Here is a 19,229-nt window from a genome sequence, read left to right as displayed (position 1 = left end):
TGGTGTTTTTTTGTTTTGTTTATTGTTTGTTTTGTTTCTTTTTTTTTAATGATTTATTTATTTATTTATTCATGAGAGACATAGAGAAAGGCAGAGACATAGGCAGAGGGAGAAGCAGGCTCCCTATGGCAAGTCCAGTGTTGGACTCAATTCCAGGGCCCCAAGGTCACAACCTAAGCCAAAGGCAGACGCTCAGCCACTGAGCCACCCAGGTGTCCCTGTTTGGGGTTTTATTTTATTTTATTTTATTTTTTATTTTTTTTTCTGTTTGGTGTTTTAAAATGTTTCTTTTTTTCTGTGGAATGAAGTAGAGGGTATTTATGAGCACCCTGAAGCTGCATGCTCAAGTCAAACCCTGAAAGAATATAAAGCTCCCTGACTGAGTTCTGCATAGCACCTATAAATAAGTAGGGAAAAAAGCCTCATCATGTTGTATGAAGATGGTGCCATGTGCTTGCACCATCTAGATCGTTATCCTGACTCTCCAACACACTGGCTGGGTGACTTGGAGGAAGTTACTTCTTTCCATGACTCAAAGGCTTCTATGGAACAGGGATAGTTACTCTAGTACTTCATCAGAGTTCTCATGAGGATTAAATAAATCACAGCATATACAGGACTCAACATAATAATTGGTCAATAGCAATTGTTGCTTGTTGCTGTTCTTCAAGTTAGAATTACTAGGCATGAGGTAATTGAATTGGTTGCCCTAGAGGGGGCCATGCACCACTCACTTTGCCCCGGATTCATCATGTTTCTTCATTTCTCACACTTTTCCCTCCAATCCAGATTTCTACCCATCACAATCATTTAAGACTCAGTTGAACTGATGCCTTTCTTTCTTTCTTTCTTTCTTTCTTTCTTTCTTTCTTTCTTTCTTTTTTTTTTTTTTATGACTTGTCCTCTTCTCAGGTATAGCTCATGAGTGGATTATGTTTTGGATGAAAAAATATTTTTTTACTTGTGTTTGTCACTTCTACAATTTCTGATGCAGTACCTTGCACATGGTGGGTACCTAACACATTCTTTTGAAATTTTATTAATCAAAGTATATTTTTATTCATTCTAAGATATGAAATGAACTCACATTATTTATAACTTGTGTACATTCTCCAAATTTGCAAACTTAGTGTAAGCAAAAAATGTACAATTCTTTTTAACAATCACAAGTACACTATGAAGAGAGCATACCATATATGTGATATGTACCGCCTTTGTTAGCAATGGCATCCACACAGTGGTGTTGACCTCAGGATTCTAATTATGTTTGACCTTGACACTAGCGTGTACATATTCTGGTGATGTGCAAATTTGCTCATATTCTGAGTCCATCCAGTCTCTTAAGTCTTAACTTAAAGAATAGCAGTTTAGTAGAATGGGCTTGCTATGGGTACATTTGCAGCTTCGTAACATAAAAATGTCTTATGAAAAAATTTGAACCAAATAACCAAATATTTACTTGAGTGTAAAAACCACAAAGTATTAAAATTGCCACAAATGTGCCCCAGAATTCCTCATTACAAATATAAGGTTGTCTTGCCTGGACATTGAATACAGCGCTGTAAATCAGCTTCAGCTTGTTCTAACACTTATTAGTTCCAATTCACTAATTCAATCTAAACAGCTCCAAAATTAAACAAGAACCAACACTGGGAAGTGGATCATCATAATAATATATCTTCAGAGACAATCTGATTTGCTAGCCAGACAAGGTGCAGGAGTTTTTCTTTCTAAGTTCAACCCTCAAAATAATTTATTAGTGATTTATCAAGAAAGTAGAAAAATGGCTGAACCTGTTCTTTTTCAATAATCAAGTTTAATAAGTATGAAAAGAACCTAACTCCTGAGCATAAATGTTAACAGAAAATGTATCAATAGGAAGGAGTGACAGTAAACAAATAATTATAAGTTAGATATCCCCATATTTTGAAAATGAAGAGGAATGACTCATTTTTTTTTAAAAAGATTTTATTTATTCATGAGATACAGAGAGAGAGAGAGAGACAGAGACACAGGCAGAGGGCGAAGCAGGCTCCATTCAGGGAGCCCGATGTGGGACTTGATCCCACATCCTGGGATCGCGACCTGTGCCGAAGGCAGACCCTCAACCGCTGAGCCACCCAAGTGTCCCAAGAGGAATGACTCCTTAGGAAACACAGTGAAAATATTTCCTTGCAGATACCAGTTATCTCATGCAATTTCTGGTGCAGAATACTAGTGAAATATTGAACTAGGGCTTTTATGTTCTACAACTTGATCTCTATTAAATAGTAGGACCTAGAGGGGTGACTGGGTGGCTCAGCTGGTTTGAGATCAGCATCAGGCTCCCTGCCCAGTGGAGAGTCTGCTTCTCCCTCTCCCTCCGCCCCTCCCTCCAAATTGTGCACCTGTGCTCGCTCTGTCTCTCTCTGTCTCTGTCTCTTTCTCTCTCAAATAAATGAATAAGATCTTTATTTTTTTTAAGATTTTATTTATTTATTCATGAGAGACACAGAGAGAGAGAGAGAGAGAGAGAGAGAGACAGGCAGAGGGAGAAGCAGGCTCCATGCAGGGAGCCTGACGCGGGACTCGATCCCGGGACCCCAGGATCACACCCTGGGCTGCAGGCGGTGCTAAACCGCTGCACCACCAGGGCTGCCCTGAATAACATCTTTAAAAAAAAAATAATAGGACTTAGGATGTGAAGCACTCTCTCATATTTTGTTTAGTCATAACCTCTCAACTTATAATTGGCTTATGGAGAAACCATCACCGCAAGATATGTGATCAAATATGAAAATGCTATTTTACCTGGGCTTCTGAAAGCTCAGATTTGGACCAATACCAAGCAAAATATATTAAGTAAGTGACACTGGCCTTTGCAATTCTCTTTCCCTTCCTGCCTCAGTCCTGTGTTTTCTGTATTTTCTTCCTCTCCTATATATATCTAGGCAACCTATCCTATGGTGTATACTTTCTTCCTTCTCAGAAGGGTGTCTTTGAAACAGAGAGGAAGTGTGACACAATTCAGTGTTGATTTTTATTTTTAAGATTTTATTTATTTGACAGAGAAAGAGAGCACAAGTAAGCAGAGCAGCAGGCAGAGGAAGAGAGAGAAGCAAGATCTCCACTGAGTAGGGAGTCCTACCTGGGGATCCATCCCAGGACCCTGGGATCATGACCCGAGCTGAAGGCAGATGCTTAACCGACTGAGCTACCCAGGCGCCCCAATTCAGTATTTTTCAATGGCCTTGCAAGGAGCTACATATTATTGCAAATTTCCCTAAAACTTTCCAATAGCACCTATTAACATCTCACTGTTGGGGAAATACTGACATAGGAGAAAGAGTAAAAGCTGGAAAGTTCAGAGGTCCAACCTGATTCTACTACCTACTTCAGAAACTTCTCTAAGATAAAGCTTTCTCATTAGAAACATGTGACACATAGAAAACATTCAGAAAATAGTAGCCATGATTTAATTATGTAGTTGTTAACGGCAGTAGAAAAGATAATATAGAGAGACTGAGGGAGCAGAGTTGAACATCTTTATTCGTAAAAAACCCAGAGTTGATAAACAGGAGAGGGGGTGGAAAGGGCACAAGGCAGTATAGGACTGAATGGAGTAAATGAAATGTAGGGCTGAGGCAGTCCCAGCAAGTCCATGGTCACTTCCTGCCTGTCAGGTAGCAAGAGAAAGGAAGGCTGCAGAAATGTGCAAGACTTGGGGCCATTACTTATAAAAAATAAACATCTCTTAGAACATACCCGATTTAAAAATCATGGAATTCAGGGTCTAATGAAGGAATTGGAACCCAAGTATTCCTCCCCCACCTTGGTGAGGGGGAAGGAGTGCCTCAAGATCAAGGAAAAAGAGAACAGTGCATGGCTTACTTTTCATCTACATAATAGGGATGATAATGGTGCCATCATCATTTGTGAAAATGCAAGTGATATTAATGCATATAAAGCCATTAGAACAGTGGCAGGCATCCAATAAATGTTAGCTGTTATTATTACCCTTCTTCCTAACATGTGCTTTCAAATACTAATTATGGTACCCCTAGAGCAAACCCAGAATTAAAGACTGTTTCACATGTTTCTGCGATATACCAAATTCCACTGACTGTGAGACCTGCCCAAAGAGGCTGAGCTCTGCTTTTGTCAATTAAAGTTACCTGGTCTATAGTTTTCTTTTTCAGGCAATAAGACAGTGTATAGGGACAGGAGAAATATAGGAAATAAACCAAGGGCCTAGTCACTCCAAAGTTAGGAAGACATATTTTAAGATCTTAGAGAATTAAAGAGTCTTTCTCTACTAAGCCCCTGCCTCATCCCAATGGCCATTTGATGCATTTTCTCATCTGAAGACAAGGGGGATCAAGCTAATGAATTCATCACAAAAGCTCCATAACCAGTTGAATGACTTGGGGCATCTAGGTGGCTCAGTGGTTGAGCATCTGCCTTTGGCTCGGGTTGTGATCCCGGGGTCCTGGGATTGAGTCCCGCATCAGGGTCCCTGCTGAGAAGCCTGCTTCTCCGTCTCCCTCTGTCTAGGCCTGGGCCTCTCTCTCTGTGTCTCTCATAAATAAATTTTAAAAATCTTAAAAAAAAAGAGTCAAATGACTTAATTTTACCATGAAAACTTTGAGGGAAGTTTAACTATTTCAAGTTGAGAAATTTATTTTTCCTACCCCAGTTAATAATAATAACTTTCATTTATTGCTCAACTTTTATACACCAGGTTCCATGCTACCTATTTTACAAATACTCTCTAATTCCACTTTCCCAACAACACTGTGAGGTGAGGCACTTTCCCTTCTTTTCCTCATTTTATGGATGAGGAAGCTGAGTCTTGGGGAGATTAAGTAACTTGCCCAAGGCCACTCAGTGAATAACAAACAGCAGAGCTAGGTCAGTCCAATTCCAGAGGCTACTCAGTGCTACCAATGGCACTGCTTCAGCATTTTCTGAAAGTTTAAAATTGTTTTAAGTGAAAAATAATTAAAAATAAATTATTCCTGCTGTTGACATCTCAGACGGTGCTAATACTACCACCCAGAACGTGAATGTGACAAGCAGCTTTGCATAAATTAGGTTAGTTCTTCAATTTTCAGATGAAAGGTGTCTATATAATCTCTCCTGAAAATTCTGAAAAGATATTTCTCGTCCCCTGTCACTCTATCAACTGCATCAACTATCTAAATATGTTCATAATTATTATGATTTAATCACATCTGTGATTGTAATGCTAAATCTATCTATGTTGGTGATTATTGAGTTAAAATTCTTTTTTTAGATCTAATGTATTGTTAGGTGCACTGCCTAATTTTTGCCAGCTCAGTCGTTTTGTTAATGATGCTTCTGTATAAAATGTTTTTCTTAGCTCACATGACCTTTTCCAATTTGCTTTGACTAGCTTCCCTTAGATTTGACCATGTGACTGGTACAATAAGAGAAATGGGCAAGTATTGGAGTATTTGCCTCCCAATAAGCACTCCAATGTAAGCTAGTCCACAGGCCAAATAAACCATGGGCTATTCCATTATTCTTGTTAATAAGTAGTTTATCTAACCGTGTCTGCTGTCTCTTCAAATAAATAGCACCTCCTTCTTTATCTCTCTTCCTAAAGGCATCACTAATACCTGAAACAGCCCATGTCCTCATTGTGTCCTACAATACTGCTTTCAAAGATACTCTCATGGTTAAAACAATTCACTAGAGCCCCTCCCCAACGTCAAAAGACTGAATTCGGGGAACAGAAGATTTTCACACATGACCTCCTACCCCTCAAGGCCTCCTCCATTGCTTCCCATTTCACACGGTATGTCCTAGTATACTACTCGTCTGCAAAGACCAAGTTGCTTAACGAAGTGAGTCCAGTTCTTTACAGCAGTCAGAGACGATCACTTCCCTTGTCAGTCCATTCAGTGCTGTCCCCTTGTCAGTGGAAGGCATTAGGATGGCCACCAGGGGCTTGTTCTTCTTCCACTCTGCTGGCTCCCTTGTTCTGTTACCTCTCGGCCCTGGATCTCTTACCACTTTCTACTCAGCTTCATTTGTTTTAGCCACACTGACCTTAGCTCTTTAGCCTCGGGGCCTATCCTAGGCAGCTCAGGCTGTCGTAACAAAGTACTACAGACTGGGTGGCTTGAATTACAGAAATATATTTTCTCACAGTTCTGGAGGTTCAAAGGCCAAGGCCAAGGTCCCTGGTGAAAACCCTCTACGTGCCTATCTTCTCACTGGGTCCTCACATGGCTTTCCCTCTCTGTACACATGCTCTTGGTGTGTCTTCCTTTTCTTATAAGGGCACTATAAGATTCTGTTGGATTAGGGTCTAAAGTTCTGTTGGATTAGGGTCCCAGCGTTATGACCTCACTTAACCTTAATTACCTCCTTGTAGGTCGTACCTCCAAATATGGTCACATTGTGGTTAGGGCTTCAGTATATGAATTTCAGAGGATATAATGCAGCCCCGTACCAGGCAGGACCTTCACATGTGTTGTTACCACTTTTTCTAGATATCCTCATGATTCACTCCTCAGTTTCTTCAGTTCCTTATTCAGACGTGACCTTCTCAGGGAGGCCTTTTCCACTCTACTAAAAGTTACAGACTTTCCCCTACTCCCAGCACTATCTCCTTTCATTATTCTGTCTGTGGTGTTCTACAATACTATCACCACTTAATCTATTATGTATTTTACTTATTTATTTCTGCCTCACCCCCAACTCCACTTGGTTATAAACTACATGTTGGCAGGGCTAAGGTTAGTTTTGTTCCCTGCTGACCCCTTAGCACCTAGAACAGTGCCTGGCACACAGTGGTTTCTGAAAAATTTGTTATAAAAGTAAAATTGGTTTGATTGTGCATATGTTTCTTCTCACTGAAACTTCCTTCTTCTCCAAGTTTACTCCTACTCAGCCCAAAAAACTCAGGCCCAACATTCCCTGGCCTCTTACAAGAGTAGCACTTTGGGTATATTCGGTTTCTACACCTACCATATTATATTAAAAGATTACATTCTCATAAGCTACCATTTGTGAGTATCTATTGTATGCTAGGCACCGTACTCTAAAGGTATCCTTTCATTTAGTGCTCCAACTTGAAATCCTAAGTACAAGTGCTCTGAAGCTACAGAGAAAAAAGCCAAGGCAGTGAGAAACTAAATTACTCATCCAGCTTAGAACCCAGGTCTCTCTCTACAACTAAAATCCATCTTCTTAAGACTATAGACTTCTATGCACCACAGTTACCATTGGTGCTCTGGTCTGGCTCTAGGGTCATCACCTGTAGGCAGCTTTTCACGAACATCTTACTGTTAGGAAGAAATAAAAGTAGTCAGCAAATATGTACTGAGTTCCGATTATGTGTTGATGAGGCTTGTGTGCATAGATTGATAATATCCTGTCTTTGAGGAGCTTACAATCTGGTTATAAATATGCTATAGATGGAATATTTTCACTGCTCAGTGATTCTGCAAACCTTGGGATAAATTCTGGAAGTGGATTATGAGTATAAATGAAATCTCTGTGCATTTTCTTTTCTTACCAAGAGTGGGAAAACATCTGTTAAAAAATAACCAAATGACTAAACAATAGAACATAAGCTAAACTCTCCAATCATAGAAATTTCTTCTAGTTCAGTTGCAGGACTCCATTATGGTCTTCTGTCCTTTAAATCACAGCTTGTTCAACAGTGATATTGATATCTGCAAGCAATTACTTCGATAGTATGAGTTGAGGGATATCTGGAAGGTCTTCTCTCTACAACCAAAACATTTTTTACATAGAGGCTACACTGGAGTTCATCCTAAGTTAAGTTGTTTTTCACTACCTCCATTAAAAAAATTTCCTGAGAATAGTAATCCATTATGTCATTAACAGTACTATGAGAAATTAATATATTTCATGATGCTTCTCCTTGGTAAGAGGAAGTTCATAATATTTCACCTTGGAGGCCTGCAGGGAGCAGAGGAAGATGTAAGAAGTAATGAAAGAAGGAAATAAGAGGAAACACTAGATTCAGAAAATACAAATACAAATTTCACTTGTTTCCTCTTTTTGCTTCCCTGATTCTACCTTAAGTCATTTGTGACTCGGTAGCTCTCTCCTAGGAGGAGCAACAGTCCCCTTTGCTTTCTAAAAGGCTTTCCAACTCAAGATGAATAATGCTGCCTTTTTGATGAAGCCTTTGTGTCCTGAGGCTGCTGTTTTTTTGTTTTTTTTCTTCTAAGGCAGGTCTCTAATGGCATTTTTTTATGTTCAAAGAGTCCCCTAGTCTACGAGAAAGCAGGAAATTACAAACGTTCAGGTATTCCCTAAACCAATCAGCTCAGAGAAGAATAATCTCTACTTGATGTTCCAAAGTACAAATAGTATAGCTTTCTGTTTCAAGAATGGCAATAGGTTGGAGGAAATTACAGAGCCTTGAAAGTTAACTGGCCCCTCTGGAGACCCTCTAACAAGAGGCAAAAATAATTGTTCACTTTACTGAGTTTTGCTCCATGCTAGGTATAATTCTGTTTATTGGGATTTTTTTAAAGATTTTATTTATTTTTGCATAAGAGACACAGAGAGAGACAGAGACATAGACAGAGAGAAAAGCAGGCTTCCTGTGGGGAGCCCAATGCAGGACTCGATCCCAAGACCCCAGGATCACAACCTGAGCCAAAGGTAGGTGCTCAACCCCTGAGCCACCCAAGTGTCCTGCCAAGTACTATTCTAAGAGCTTTACATGTTTGGGAGTTCTACTGATCAGTATGAAGCTTGGGCTGTGAGGTCAGAATGCAAAAGAAAGCCAGCTTCAACCTCTCACCATTTCCCTCTTCCCACACTCTGGTTGCTCTTTGCTTCCCTCCAAGTAGAAGATGAAAAGGCAGAAAGATTACAGACCTGGACGGTTCCTACTTCGCTGGTGTCTTTGCCTTCTCTGGACCTGCCTACTTAAGAAAGAGCTGACGCTGTCTTTCTTGAGTAGGCTCTTCAGACCTCTTGCCAGTACCCTACCTCCCTTCACATTCCTTCCCCTGCTGGTGCTATCCCTCCCCTGGAGTTTCTTGCCTATTTTCTCTTCAGCCTCCAGTATCTGATAGTTTTCTATCTGTCTCTTCATCTGCAGTCCCCTTACTCCCATCTCTGGAGGACCCTGTACCCACTCCTGGTCCAAAAGACTTGACCACGAGTCTTTTGCTGATACTTGGGTGCACCTGCCTGTCCCAGTAATGATGCCCTCTGTCTCTGCCACAGAAACTGAGAGCTTGTTCCTTCTTGGCCCTCCACACCCCCAAGGTTGAAGCCCCATTGTGACCTACCATTCATCCACATAGCTTTCAAATACCCATTCTCTCTGTCTTGCAGTTGCAGAGAACACATTTCAGAGATCTTGGAGTAGACCCTTAAAATCACTTCATTAGTCCTGGCTTTGGAAGGTGGTAGCTCATGAGGGTGGAAGGAAGGAAGCTCACAGCAATGGGCCAGTCTTCTCCAAAGAGATCTCTTCCTCAGTCCTCTCATCACTCTCCTCTCCTCTCCCAGTCTCCTCTTCTAAATCCTGGATATAAAGGTTCTGTAGCTATTTCCTTCATAAATCTGCATGTGTGAAGTGGAAGGAGATCATTATCCCTTTAGTTCCCTGATAGCTATTATATTAGCATATACCATGAGTGAAAATTGAAAAAGAGAGAATTCTATTCTAATATCATAGTACACAGGTATTAATTCATTTGGTCCCCAGAACAATTCTATGAAGTAAGGATTATTCTTAATGTATAGAAGAGTGAACTGAATTGCTGTGACATTCACTAAATTACCCAAGGTTTTTTCAACAGATAAAGGATGGAGCCAGGATTCAGATTCAGACAGTCTGATTAGAGAAGTGATGCTCTCAAGGAATAGATTATAAACTATTATCTACAGATTCTATATACATGGAAATTAATTAACACTGAAGTGAGTTGCCCCTAACTAAGGAAACAAAAATTAGAACATTACTGTCTTGTAAATTACTATGTTAGACTTTTACTGACCTTACCAATAGTGGGACTTTATGTAACAAAAATTTGAAATGAATAAATGAATTAATTCCATTTCTATATAAATATGCTGTAGTACCTCTCAACCTAAAAAAATCCAAGGTCTGATCATTTCAAAATCTTCTCCAGTTATCAGCCCAGGCTTCCGATCACCTCTTTATTTAGTAAGGCACCTTAAAAGACTTTCCTATAATTGTGTACACTTCTGTTCCTTTTGTTTTAAGATTTTATTTTTTAAGTAATCTCTATACCCAGTGTGGGGCTTAAACTCACAACCCTGAGATCAAGAGTGACTTGCTCTACCAACCGAGCCAGCCAGGCACTCCATGTATGTTTCTATTCTGAATTGTTCTTTTTTTTTTTTTTTTTTTTTTTTTTTTATTCTGAATTGTTCTTACGGGCATTCCAAAGTTTTGTAGCCACTAATCTACCAAAATGTCTCTAAAACAAGTTACCCATGCCTTGATGTTTTCTTCACCCTCATTGAGCCTATCAGCAAGTTTTGTGTAGTTGATCATGCCCTCCTCTTGCAATAGTTCTTTCCGCACTATACTATGGATTTTCTTCCCACTTCACGATCTACTACTCCAGTGTTCTCTGGTTTTTCACCTTCCCTTCTTTGATGCTGTAGTCCCTTAATGTTTGGCTAGAAAACACAATTTCTCTATTTGTTCCCTAGATGACCTCATATTGTCTTTAAATATAATCTATTCCCTAATGACTTTCAAGGTCACATATCTGGCTTGAATCAATCCCTGAACTGAACTACGGTGTCCTATATCCAACTGCCTTCTAGACATCTGCACTTAGATACCTAATAAACAACCACAGAGTTAACATATCAAAAGCCTATGGATTTACCCAACCTCCAGAACACCTCCTCCCACCATCTTCCACTTTTTAATAAATGAGCATGTCCATTCTTCCAGTTTCTCAACCTCCAAAATTGGACTTGTCTATGACCCTTTTCATTCTCTCACATGCTATCTACTATACCAGCAAATCCTATAATCTCTACCATTAAAATATCTCAAATGGTCCCCTTCTGACCAGCTTTAGCAACACCACTCTAGTTCAAACCACTCTAACTGCTCACCAGTACTGTTGTGATATTATCCTGCTGGCCTCCCTGCTTCTGTCTGGCTTTCCAAGCTATTCTTCGAATATAAGTCAGAGGGTAGTTTTAAGTCAAGTCATGTGAGTATCTACACAAAACCTTCCAATACTATCTTGCCTGAGAGGAAAGTTCTAAAACCATATGTTGGCCTTCTACATGGTGGTTCCCTGCTTCTTCAACCTTACCTACTTTCCAACTCCACCCAACACCAACTACCCGTACAACCAACATACTACACTAGCCACATGGGCTTCCACATTGTTCTTGAGCTTACAACCCTGCTTTTACCTGAAGACTTTTGTACTTGTAGTTTTCTCTGCCAGCTGCACTTTTTATTCATGGAGCCACATAGCTAACTACATTACTTCTTTATGTCTTTGCTTACATGTCACTTCCAAGGAAATGCATTCCAAGAAAATACTCTATCATCTTATTCTGCTCTCTCTTCCTCCATTGTACCTAGTTTTACTTGAGATATTAGATATCTATGTACTTATTTATGTCTATATAAATTCCATAAGAGCAGAACATTGATTTGTCTTTTCACTGCTGTCTGTCTCATCACCATCTGAGAACTCAGAACACTATTTGACCCAATATTAGGTGCTCAATAAACAGTTATTGATTTTAGGGGACATAAGGATGGCTTGTGAATATGAACAGTAGAATAAAATATCTTTAAAGTAGCTCAAAGGGAGGAGTCCTGATCTTTTATTTTAAAATGCAAAAGCTAGGAGTATGCCACCAATTTATTAATAAAATAAAATTATTCAGATTTCCATAGTTTGCTTGTTCTGTGGCTACAGTTAAAAATGAACATTTTAGACATTTTATTATAATGAGCATTATTCTTCCTAAGCAGCTTTTCCTGGTTTTGAGAATGTTTTTACTCAGGAGACAAAACATGGAAATGAACCTGGGTTTCACTAATATTTGTATAATTGCATGTATAATTATAAAATTATTGGATAATCTTATTGTAAATAAGCTTCTTAACAAGCATTATTAATTCCATTTGAATACTGATTCATTTTAACAAGGTCTGAATTTTTTATTTCTAGACTGGTTTAGTTCCCTTATTTACATATTATTGAGTGCGTCTGGTTTTTTCTTCATTGCTTAGATTAGTGTTTCCTGGATCACATTTCCATTTCTCTTTCTCCCAATGTCGCATTCAAGAAAAGTATTTAGGAGCACACAGTAATGTCTTCTTAAAATGATGTTACTTTCCTAAAGTAATACCTTGACAGAACTTGGAGTTGGTAGAATGATGCAAGCTAAAATGCTTTTGCTCTATAAAATGTATTTGATTCTCCTCTTCTAAATTCCATGTATCTCCTTTCAATATCTGCTTTCCAGGATGCTATGCAAGATTGATGGAGACATTAAATCCAAAAACTAAAAGAGAAAAAAAAATGTAAATGTGAATTTTCAGTTGACTTTAGGAGAGATATATTGCTTAATAGAAACATGCAGGAAACAATGCTAGTGGGCAGTAAATCCCAGATTAATTACACATATTCAATATGCTATGGAGCCAATGCGTATAACTGAACTTTTTTATAAAGCACTATGATTTTATGATTTTTAGCGCTAGCCAGTAAATTTACAAGCATTAGTATTGCAATACGTGATTTTGCCCCTGTTACCAGAAGCGAAATTACTATGCTCTATTACAAGCCTATTAGATCTCTATTCCCACGTCTTTTATTTATTGATTTCTTAAAAATCTGTACTTTATGTTTTGTGGTACAATCAGCATACATTTCAATTGTTGGAAGGTTTGAAACTGCTAAGTAACAAATCTGTGAATTCACAATGATATTCTAATGATCTAGGAAATGTCATTTCAAGTGGTAATATCAATATCTATTTTGGTTCATTAGCAGAATACACAATGGCTATTTCTAGCATCTTCTCAGTCATTCTGTTTAGCCAGTTTGTATTGTGATGCCTGGCCTGAAGCAATTCTATTTTTAGTTCTAATGGAACAGTCTTAAATTGCTTATTTTCTGTTTACTAAAGTCATCCCGTTTGTTACCATGGAAACTATGACAAGTGCTCTAGCTAACTGTTTTATTAAATGAATTGAAGATATAGCTGAAGACTATGAAGGTGCGGCATGTCATTCTTAAGACATATTTTTCAACATCTGTACAATCATGGCCATATCTATAGAAAATATGATATTAATTATAAATAAAGCCTTCTACATTTCAAACCCGGGAGACTATTGACATTTAAAAATCTGAATCATAACAAACACATCGGCATCCCCAACTTTGTAAAGTCTGTGTTCTAAAAGTGTTTTTGTAAATCAGTTCCTTGGAAATTAGAACATGTTCACCCATAGAAACAGTATCATAAATAATAAGTAGATCTTGATGCCCACCCTCAAAAGCTCTACCACCTGTGATCTCAATCTATAGCAATATTAGCAGTAGCCTTTGTCCCCAGCTTTGGCAGTAGGAGCCGTGTTGCAGGGATGAGAAAAAAAGGAAAGGATTTTCTCATATTTATTTTGTTTTTAATAGTTACACAAACATAGGACACCATTTTGAAATACTAGTATCCGCTGGTCTTCAGGGATGTTGGACCTCCAACTACTTTCTCCTGTTATTTGCCAATGCCTATGTCCTCAGACTCTTGTTCTCTCACTTTCTGAAATCTCCCTCTGAACCCAGGTCCAACTTGCTCCAAACCTGCTCCTGCCTCTGCACTGAACCATCAAGATTCAAGATGGTTCCAACTAGTTGTTTAAAAAAAAAGTCAAAAGTCTGAATAACTGAGAACTCTTCCTGCAGTTTTGCATTTTAAAAATACTTTTCAACCCAAACAAATCCTTAACCCGAGGTTTCCATCACCATGACTAAAAAAAGAAATTTCCAGAAGGTAAAGATGTGAGTAAGCTGCTTACAGGAAATACTTAGTTCTGCAAGTACCTGAGAGTTCTCAGCAAGTTCTGTAGTACCTGAGTTCAAGAAGTCGGTCAGAAGTCAATTGATTTAAAAGAAATCAACATCTTGACAGTATTCTCTAAATCTTGGATCTTAGATTTTCTGTTGGAGGATAGATGGCAGGAGTTAATTGTAAACCGAGTCTTCCCTGTGTTCATCTCATTTCCAGAAGATTCTAATAAAATGTATCTTATTAGCCCGATAATTGTGCTTTAAAAAGAATATAATATTTTTAGTTGAAGGAATCAAATTAACACAATAATATAGACAAAATTTTGTTCTTGTTTTCTAACAGATTATAAACCAAATAAAATCATTATTATTTGGACATTGTGAATTTCGCAGAAAAAAAGAAAAGAATTATTGGAACATATATAAGACAGAGTCAATAACTTACTATTTTATATGCAGGAAATTAAAAGAGAAAAAGGAAATAATTTGCTTAACACTCAAATCAAGATGACACAGATGAATTATCTTCACTGTTTATACAGCTATACTTTATAGAATAGATTCTGAATTAATCAAAATATATACGAAAAGGCAGCATTTTTCTACAAAGTTAAAGAATATGCTTTTTTCCCTGTATACTATTATAGTGGTGGGTGTGAAAACAAATGAGATTTGATATTCTGTTTTCCTATAATGTAGTACCTGAATTTGCCTGTAAGGTCTTTATGACAAAATCTGTATATTTTTCTATAAATATATGTGCAATGAAATATGAAGCAAGTCAAATTATTTTTGTCAAATTTCAATAATCATTTAGAATCATTCAATAATCATTTAGAATAGAAAATTCTAAGGGTTTATTAGAATTTTAATATTACTAACACTTCAAAATGAAGGCATATTTTTGACCTAACATTCATTTTTCATCTCCTTAGGGTCCACTTTCATTTGTAACACTCACATAATTCCAGTGAAAAACCAAGAGGGCGTGGCTATGATGTTCATCATTAATTTTGAATATGTGACAGATGAGGAAAACGCTGCCTCCCCAGAGAGGGTAAACCCAATATTACCAGTCAAAACTGTAAACCGTAAGTAAAAGGCAACATGTACATAATGCTGTTGATATTCTCCTACTGATATTACTGTTACTAGTAATTTTAATACATTCTTCATTTGAGTCAGTTTTCAAAATATGTTTGCATTAAAAGTAAAATAATCTTATGGTTTAGAATTATTAACCATTGAATTGATCAGTTGCTTTTAAAACCATTTGACTTGATTATACCATTGTTAATTCAACCAGTCCCCTACTGATGGACATTTAGGTTGTTTCCAAATTTTGGCTACTACAAATAATGACAGAATTAATTGTGTACATGTATGTATATTTTTGGAAAATTATCTTCAAGGTAAGGGTCTATAAGTGGGATTCCTGGCTCAAAGGGTAAATGCATATGCAACTTTTTTAGATACTACTAAGCTCCCCTCCTTATGGTTTGAGCCATTTTACGCCACCACCAGCAGTGTATTAGATCTTTTCTCCAAAGCCATGCTAACAGAATGAGTCAGTCTTCTTGATATTTATGATTATGATAGGCGAGAAGTAGTACCTCAATTAGTTTTAGTTTGCATTTCTTTTATTATGAATGAGTTTCAGGTATTTAAGCATTAGGTTATTTCTTTTTTTGTCAACTGTCCATTTCTTATATACAATTTTTTGTCTTTTCTTTTTCAAATTTTAAGATAAGTGGCACATCTCTTCCCAGCAATGTTTTTTTTGTTTGTTTGTTTGTTTTTGTTTTTGTTTTTTGTTTTTTGTTTTGCTTTTTCCTGATTTTGTCATGCCAGGTTTTGTTGTTGTTTGTTTGTTTGTTTATAAAGCACTAAATTTGTCAAGCTTTTACTTTATTGATTCTGAATTTTTGAATCACTATTAGGAAATCTTTCAGCATTCTAAGGTTATAAAAGAATTCTTTTTTTAGAACTTGAATAGCTTTAGAATCTCTGTCACATTTTAAGTTTAGCTTGGTTTACAGTGCAAGATATACACTTAATTTATCATTTTATCAATGGCTTTCCAGTTGTTCTAACATCATTTATTAGAAAGTCTATCTTTTCATCAATAATTTGAGATACCACTTTTATCACATACTAAAGTTCTTTATGTGCTTGAGTACATTTCTGGACTTTCTATTCTGTTTTGTTACTTATCATTCAGAATCACATTGTTTTAAATATACAACAAACCTCTAATATGAATGCTCCTTTTGACATTAATTTTCAGGAGCTTGAGGTTATTTCTTGTTAAACATTCTTTAAGAACTTTAGAAACAACCTGTCCAGATAAGGAAAAGATTCTGTTGTTTTTTTACTGGACTCACATTAATTTTATAAATATTAACATCTTTATGGTGTTGAGTCATTTTATACAAGAATTTTATATGCATTTTCAAGTCTAGCTTTTGTGTCTTTCAGGAGTCTTTACAATTTTTTTCTACTCTTTAGTTTCCTAACTTGGCATTTGGCTTTTCGTTATTGCTGAAATTTTAATTAAGACCTTCTCTTTCCTTATATCTTCTGATTATTTTTAAGGCTAGTGACTTTTTTTCTGAGTATGTTAACTTTATATCCTACTATCTTACTGAGTTTTCTTAAATTGCAGTGGCTTATACATTGACTCTCATGAATTTTTCAAGTGTTCTATCTGATAGAGATTGTTTTACATGTTCCTTTCCAATTCTCATACATCTAATAGTTTTCTCTTGTTTTATTGTGCTAGCTATTACTGCCAACATATTATTAAAAAAGAAATTGATGATAAACAACATGCCTTGTTCCTGATGTTTGTGTGAATGGCAAGTGTTTTTCATTAATTCAAATGATAGCATCTGGGTTGAGTTGTACGTGTTCTATACTTTTAAGGCTTTCCATTACTTTGTATTTATAAAGAATGGTGTTGAAATTCATAAATTGTCTTCAGTATCTGTGGAAATGAGTGTAGCTTTCTGTTTCCTTATTTTTATGATTCATTTTATTAATGGGGTTACTAACATGGAACTATTCTTGCATCTCTGGAAGTAGTCATATATGATCACGATGTATTTGATTTTGTAATATGCTGCTGAATTCTCTTTATTTAAAATTAATTTAGGATTTTTACAGCAGTATTCATTAGGAAGACCAATCAGTAGTGTTTTTTTTTAAGATTTTATTTATTTATTCATGAGAGACAGAGAGAGAGAGAGAGAGAGAGGCAGAGACACAGGCAGAGGGAGAAGCAGGCTCCATGCAGGGAGCCCGATGTGGGACTTGATCCTGGAACTCCAGGATCAGGCCCTAGGCCAAAGGCAGGCGCTAAAGCACTGAGCCACCCGGGAATCCCAAGACTGATCAGTAGTTTGTATGTGTGTGTATATGTGCAATTTCATCAGTATTGGTATCAATGTTATAATTCCTTCAGAAAATAATTTGGAGATTTTTTTTTTCTATTTTCTATGCTACAGAACTATCAAATAGTTTGGGGATTATCTAAACTTTAAAAGTTAAGTATGACTCCGCTAGGAAATCATCCAGGTCTGATACTTATTTGTAAAGTAGCTTTTTTTTTTTTTTAAGATTTTATTTATTTATTCATGAGAGACACAGAGAGAGAGAGGCAGAGACACAGGCAGAGGGAGAAGCAGGATCCATGCAGGGAGCACGATGTGGGACTCGATCCCAGGACTCTGGGATCACCCCTGAGCCAAAGGCAGCTGCTCAACCACTGAGCCACCCAGGCATCCCTGTAGAGTAGCTTTTTGACAAATTTCTTTCTTTTTTTCTCCAGAGGTTGGACTACTCACATTGTCCCTCTCAACTAGTACAGTTTTGCTAAATGTTATCTCTCAATAATTTTATGTAGGTTTTAAAATTTTATTTAAGTAGTATTATGCAAAGTAGTCTTTTATGATTTTTTAAAAATCTTTCTCAGTTCTATTTTCCTGTTATATATTTAAAGCACTTTTTAGTTTTTGTTTTAGTTGTGCTTTTTAAATATACATTCTGGAGTCAGGTTTTCTTTTTTTTTTTAAGAAGAAAAATAATGCTTCTAAAAAAAGAAAAAAATACTTTTTATTTGTAATTATAATAGATACTTGTATTTACTGATAGAACTACTATGCTTTTTCTTAGTGCTAACATATTCTATGTTAAATATACTCTCTTAAAGCATGTCTTTATGTTATGTTCTTTGCTTTTCTAAAAACTTAAACTGTGTGGTTTGAGTTTATTTTATCCTGTTTTTGCTTTTATTTTGGTACTTGAGAATATTTGTATTTTTTTCTAGTAGTTATCTTTATAAAATAAATTTGATATAATGCCCTTAATCTCTCCTCCTTTTCCTCAGACACTGTATTTTGATTTCTTACTATGAGCGAGAATAAAATTAGCCTGTAACTCTTCTCCTCCCTTTTCCACCATATAATTTTAGTTAATGATATTATCTGTTCTAATTCTTATCTTTGCACTCCTAAGAATGGTCTTCTACCACTCAGTTTGTCAATTTAAATGATATTACTTGATTCCTAATTTTTACCAACAAGGTACTCAGCTTATTCTAGATCTCCTTCTCCTCTCATTTTGTTTTGTTGCAGTATTTCTAGCTTGTTTTGTCCTTAAATTTCTAGTGAAATATCAATCATCACTCCTAGTCTCCACCCCACCACCACCTCTAAGAAGTGATGGTTTTCCAAACTGAGGTCTTGTGCACTTTCGTAGTCTCTCTAGTCTCTACTAACTAGTGCTCTGACCATTCAGGCTGTAGACCTACTCTCAGAATTTCTAACACAGGGTGAAAAACCTGTGGGTAAGCCATATTTGATATGTGTTCCATCACTCCAAGAAGACCTTTATAGACCCTTTTCTTCATTAAGTTTCTGCCTAACTCCATTGCAGTGTGCTTTCCTGAACCAATTCGCTGCTCTTAGGAATTTATTTCCCTGCCTATATGTAAATTAAAGTGTGTAATGTCTCTGTCTCTAATTACTCTTTAGGCATGGTTCAAGGCTACTTTTACTTGTTTCTTTTATTGATCTTAATGGTTTTTAGGAAGATCCATGAGGAAATTGGAATTTAAGTATCTGTTATTGTCTGTGGGGAGCTGGAAGCCTTGTCATGAAACTTTAATATTTGAAAAAAGAAATTGTTACCCAA

General features: G+C 36.8%; 1 protein-coding gene across 1 annotated transcript in view; it reads left to right on the top strand.

The window, feature by feature from the left end:
• KCNH7 (potassium voltage-gated channel subfamily H member 7) overlaps window positions 1-19,229 on the top strand; it is a 479,507-nt gene that overhangs the window by 303,737 nt on the left and 156,541 nt on the right. The window contains exon 3 of the mRNA XM_038584668.1: window positions 14,972-15,127. Coding sequence (XP_038440596.1) covers window positions 14,972-15,127 — 156 coding nt within the window. The remainder of the gene's footprint in view (window positions 1-14,971; window positions 15,128-19,229) is intronic.

The sequence above is a fragment of the Canis lupus genome, chromosome 36, assembly GCF_011100685.1.
Source record: "Canis lupus familiaris isolate Mischka breed German Shepherd chromosome 36, alternate assembly UU_Cfam_GSD_1.0, whole genome shotgun sequence".
Lineage (NCBI taxonomy): Eukaryota > Metazoa > Chordata > Mammalia > Carnivora > Canidae > Canis > Canis lupus.
This window is presented reverse-complemented; position numbering and strand designations above follow the sequence as displayed.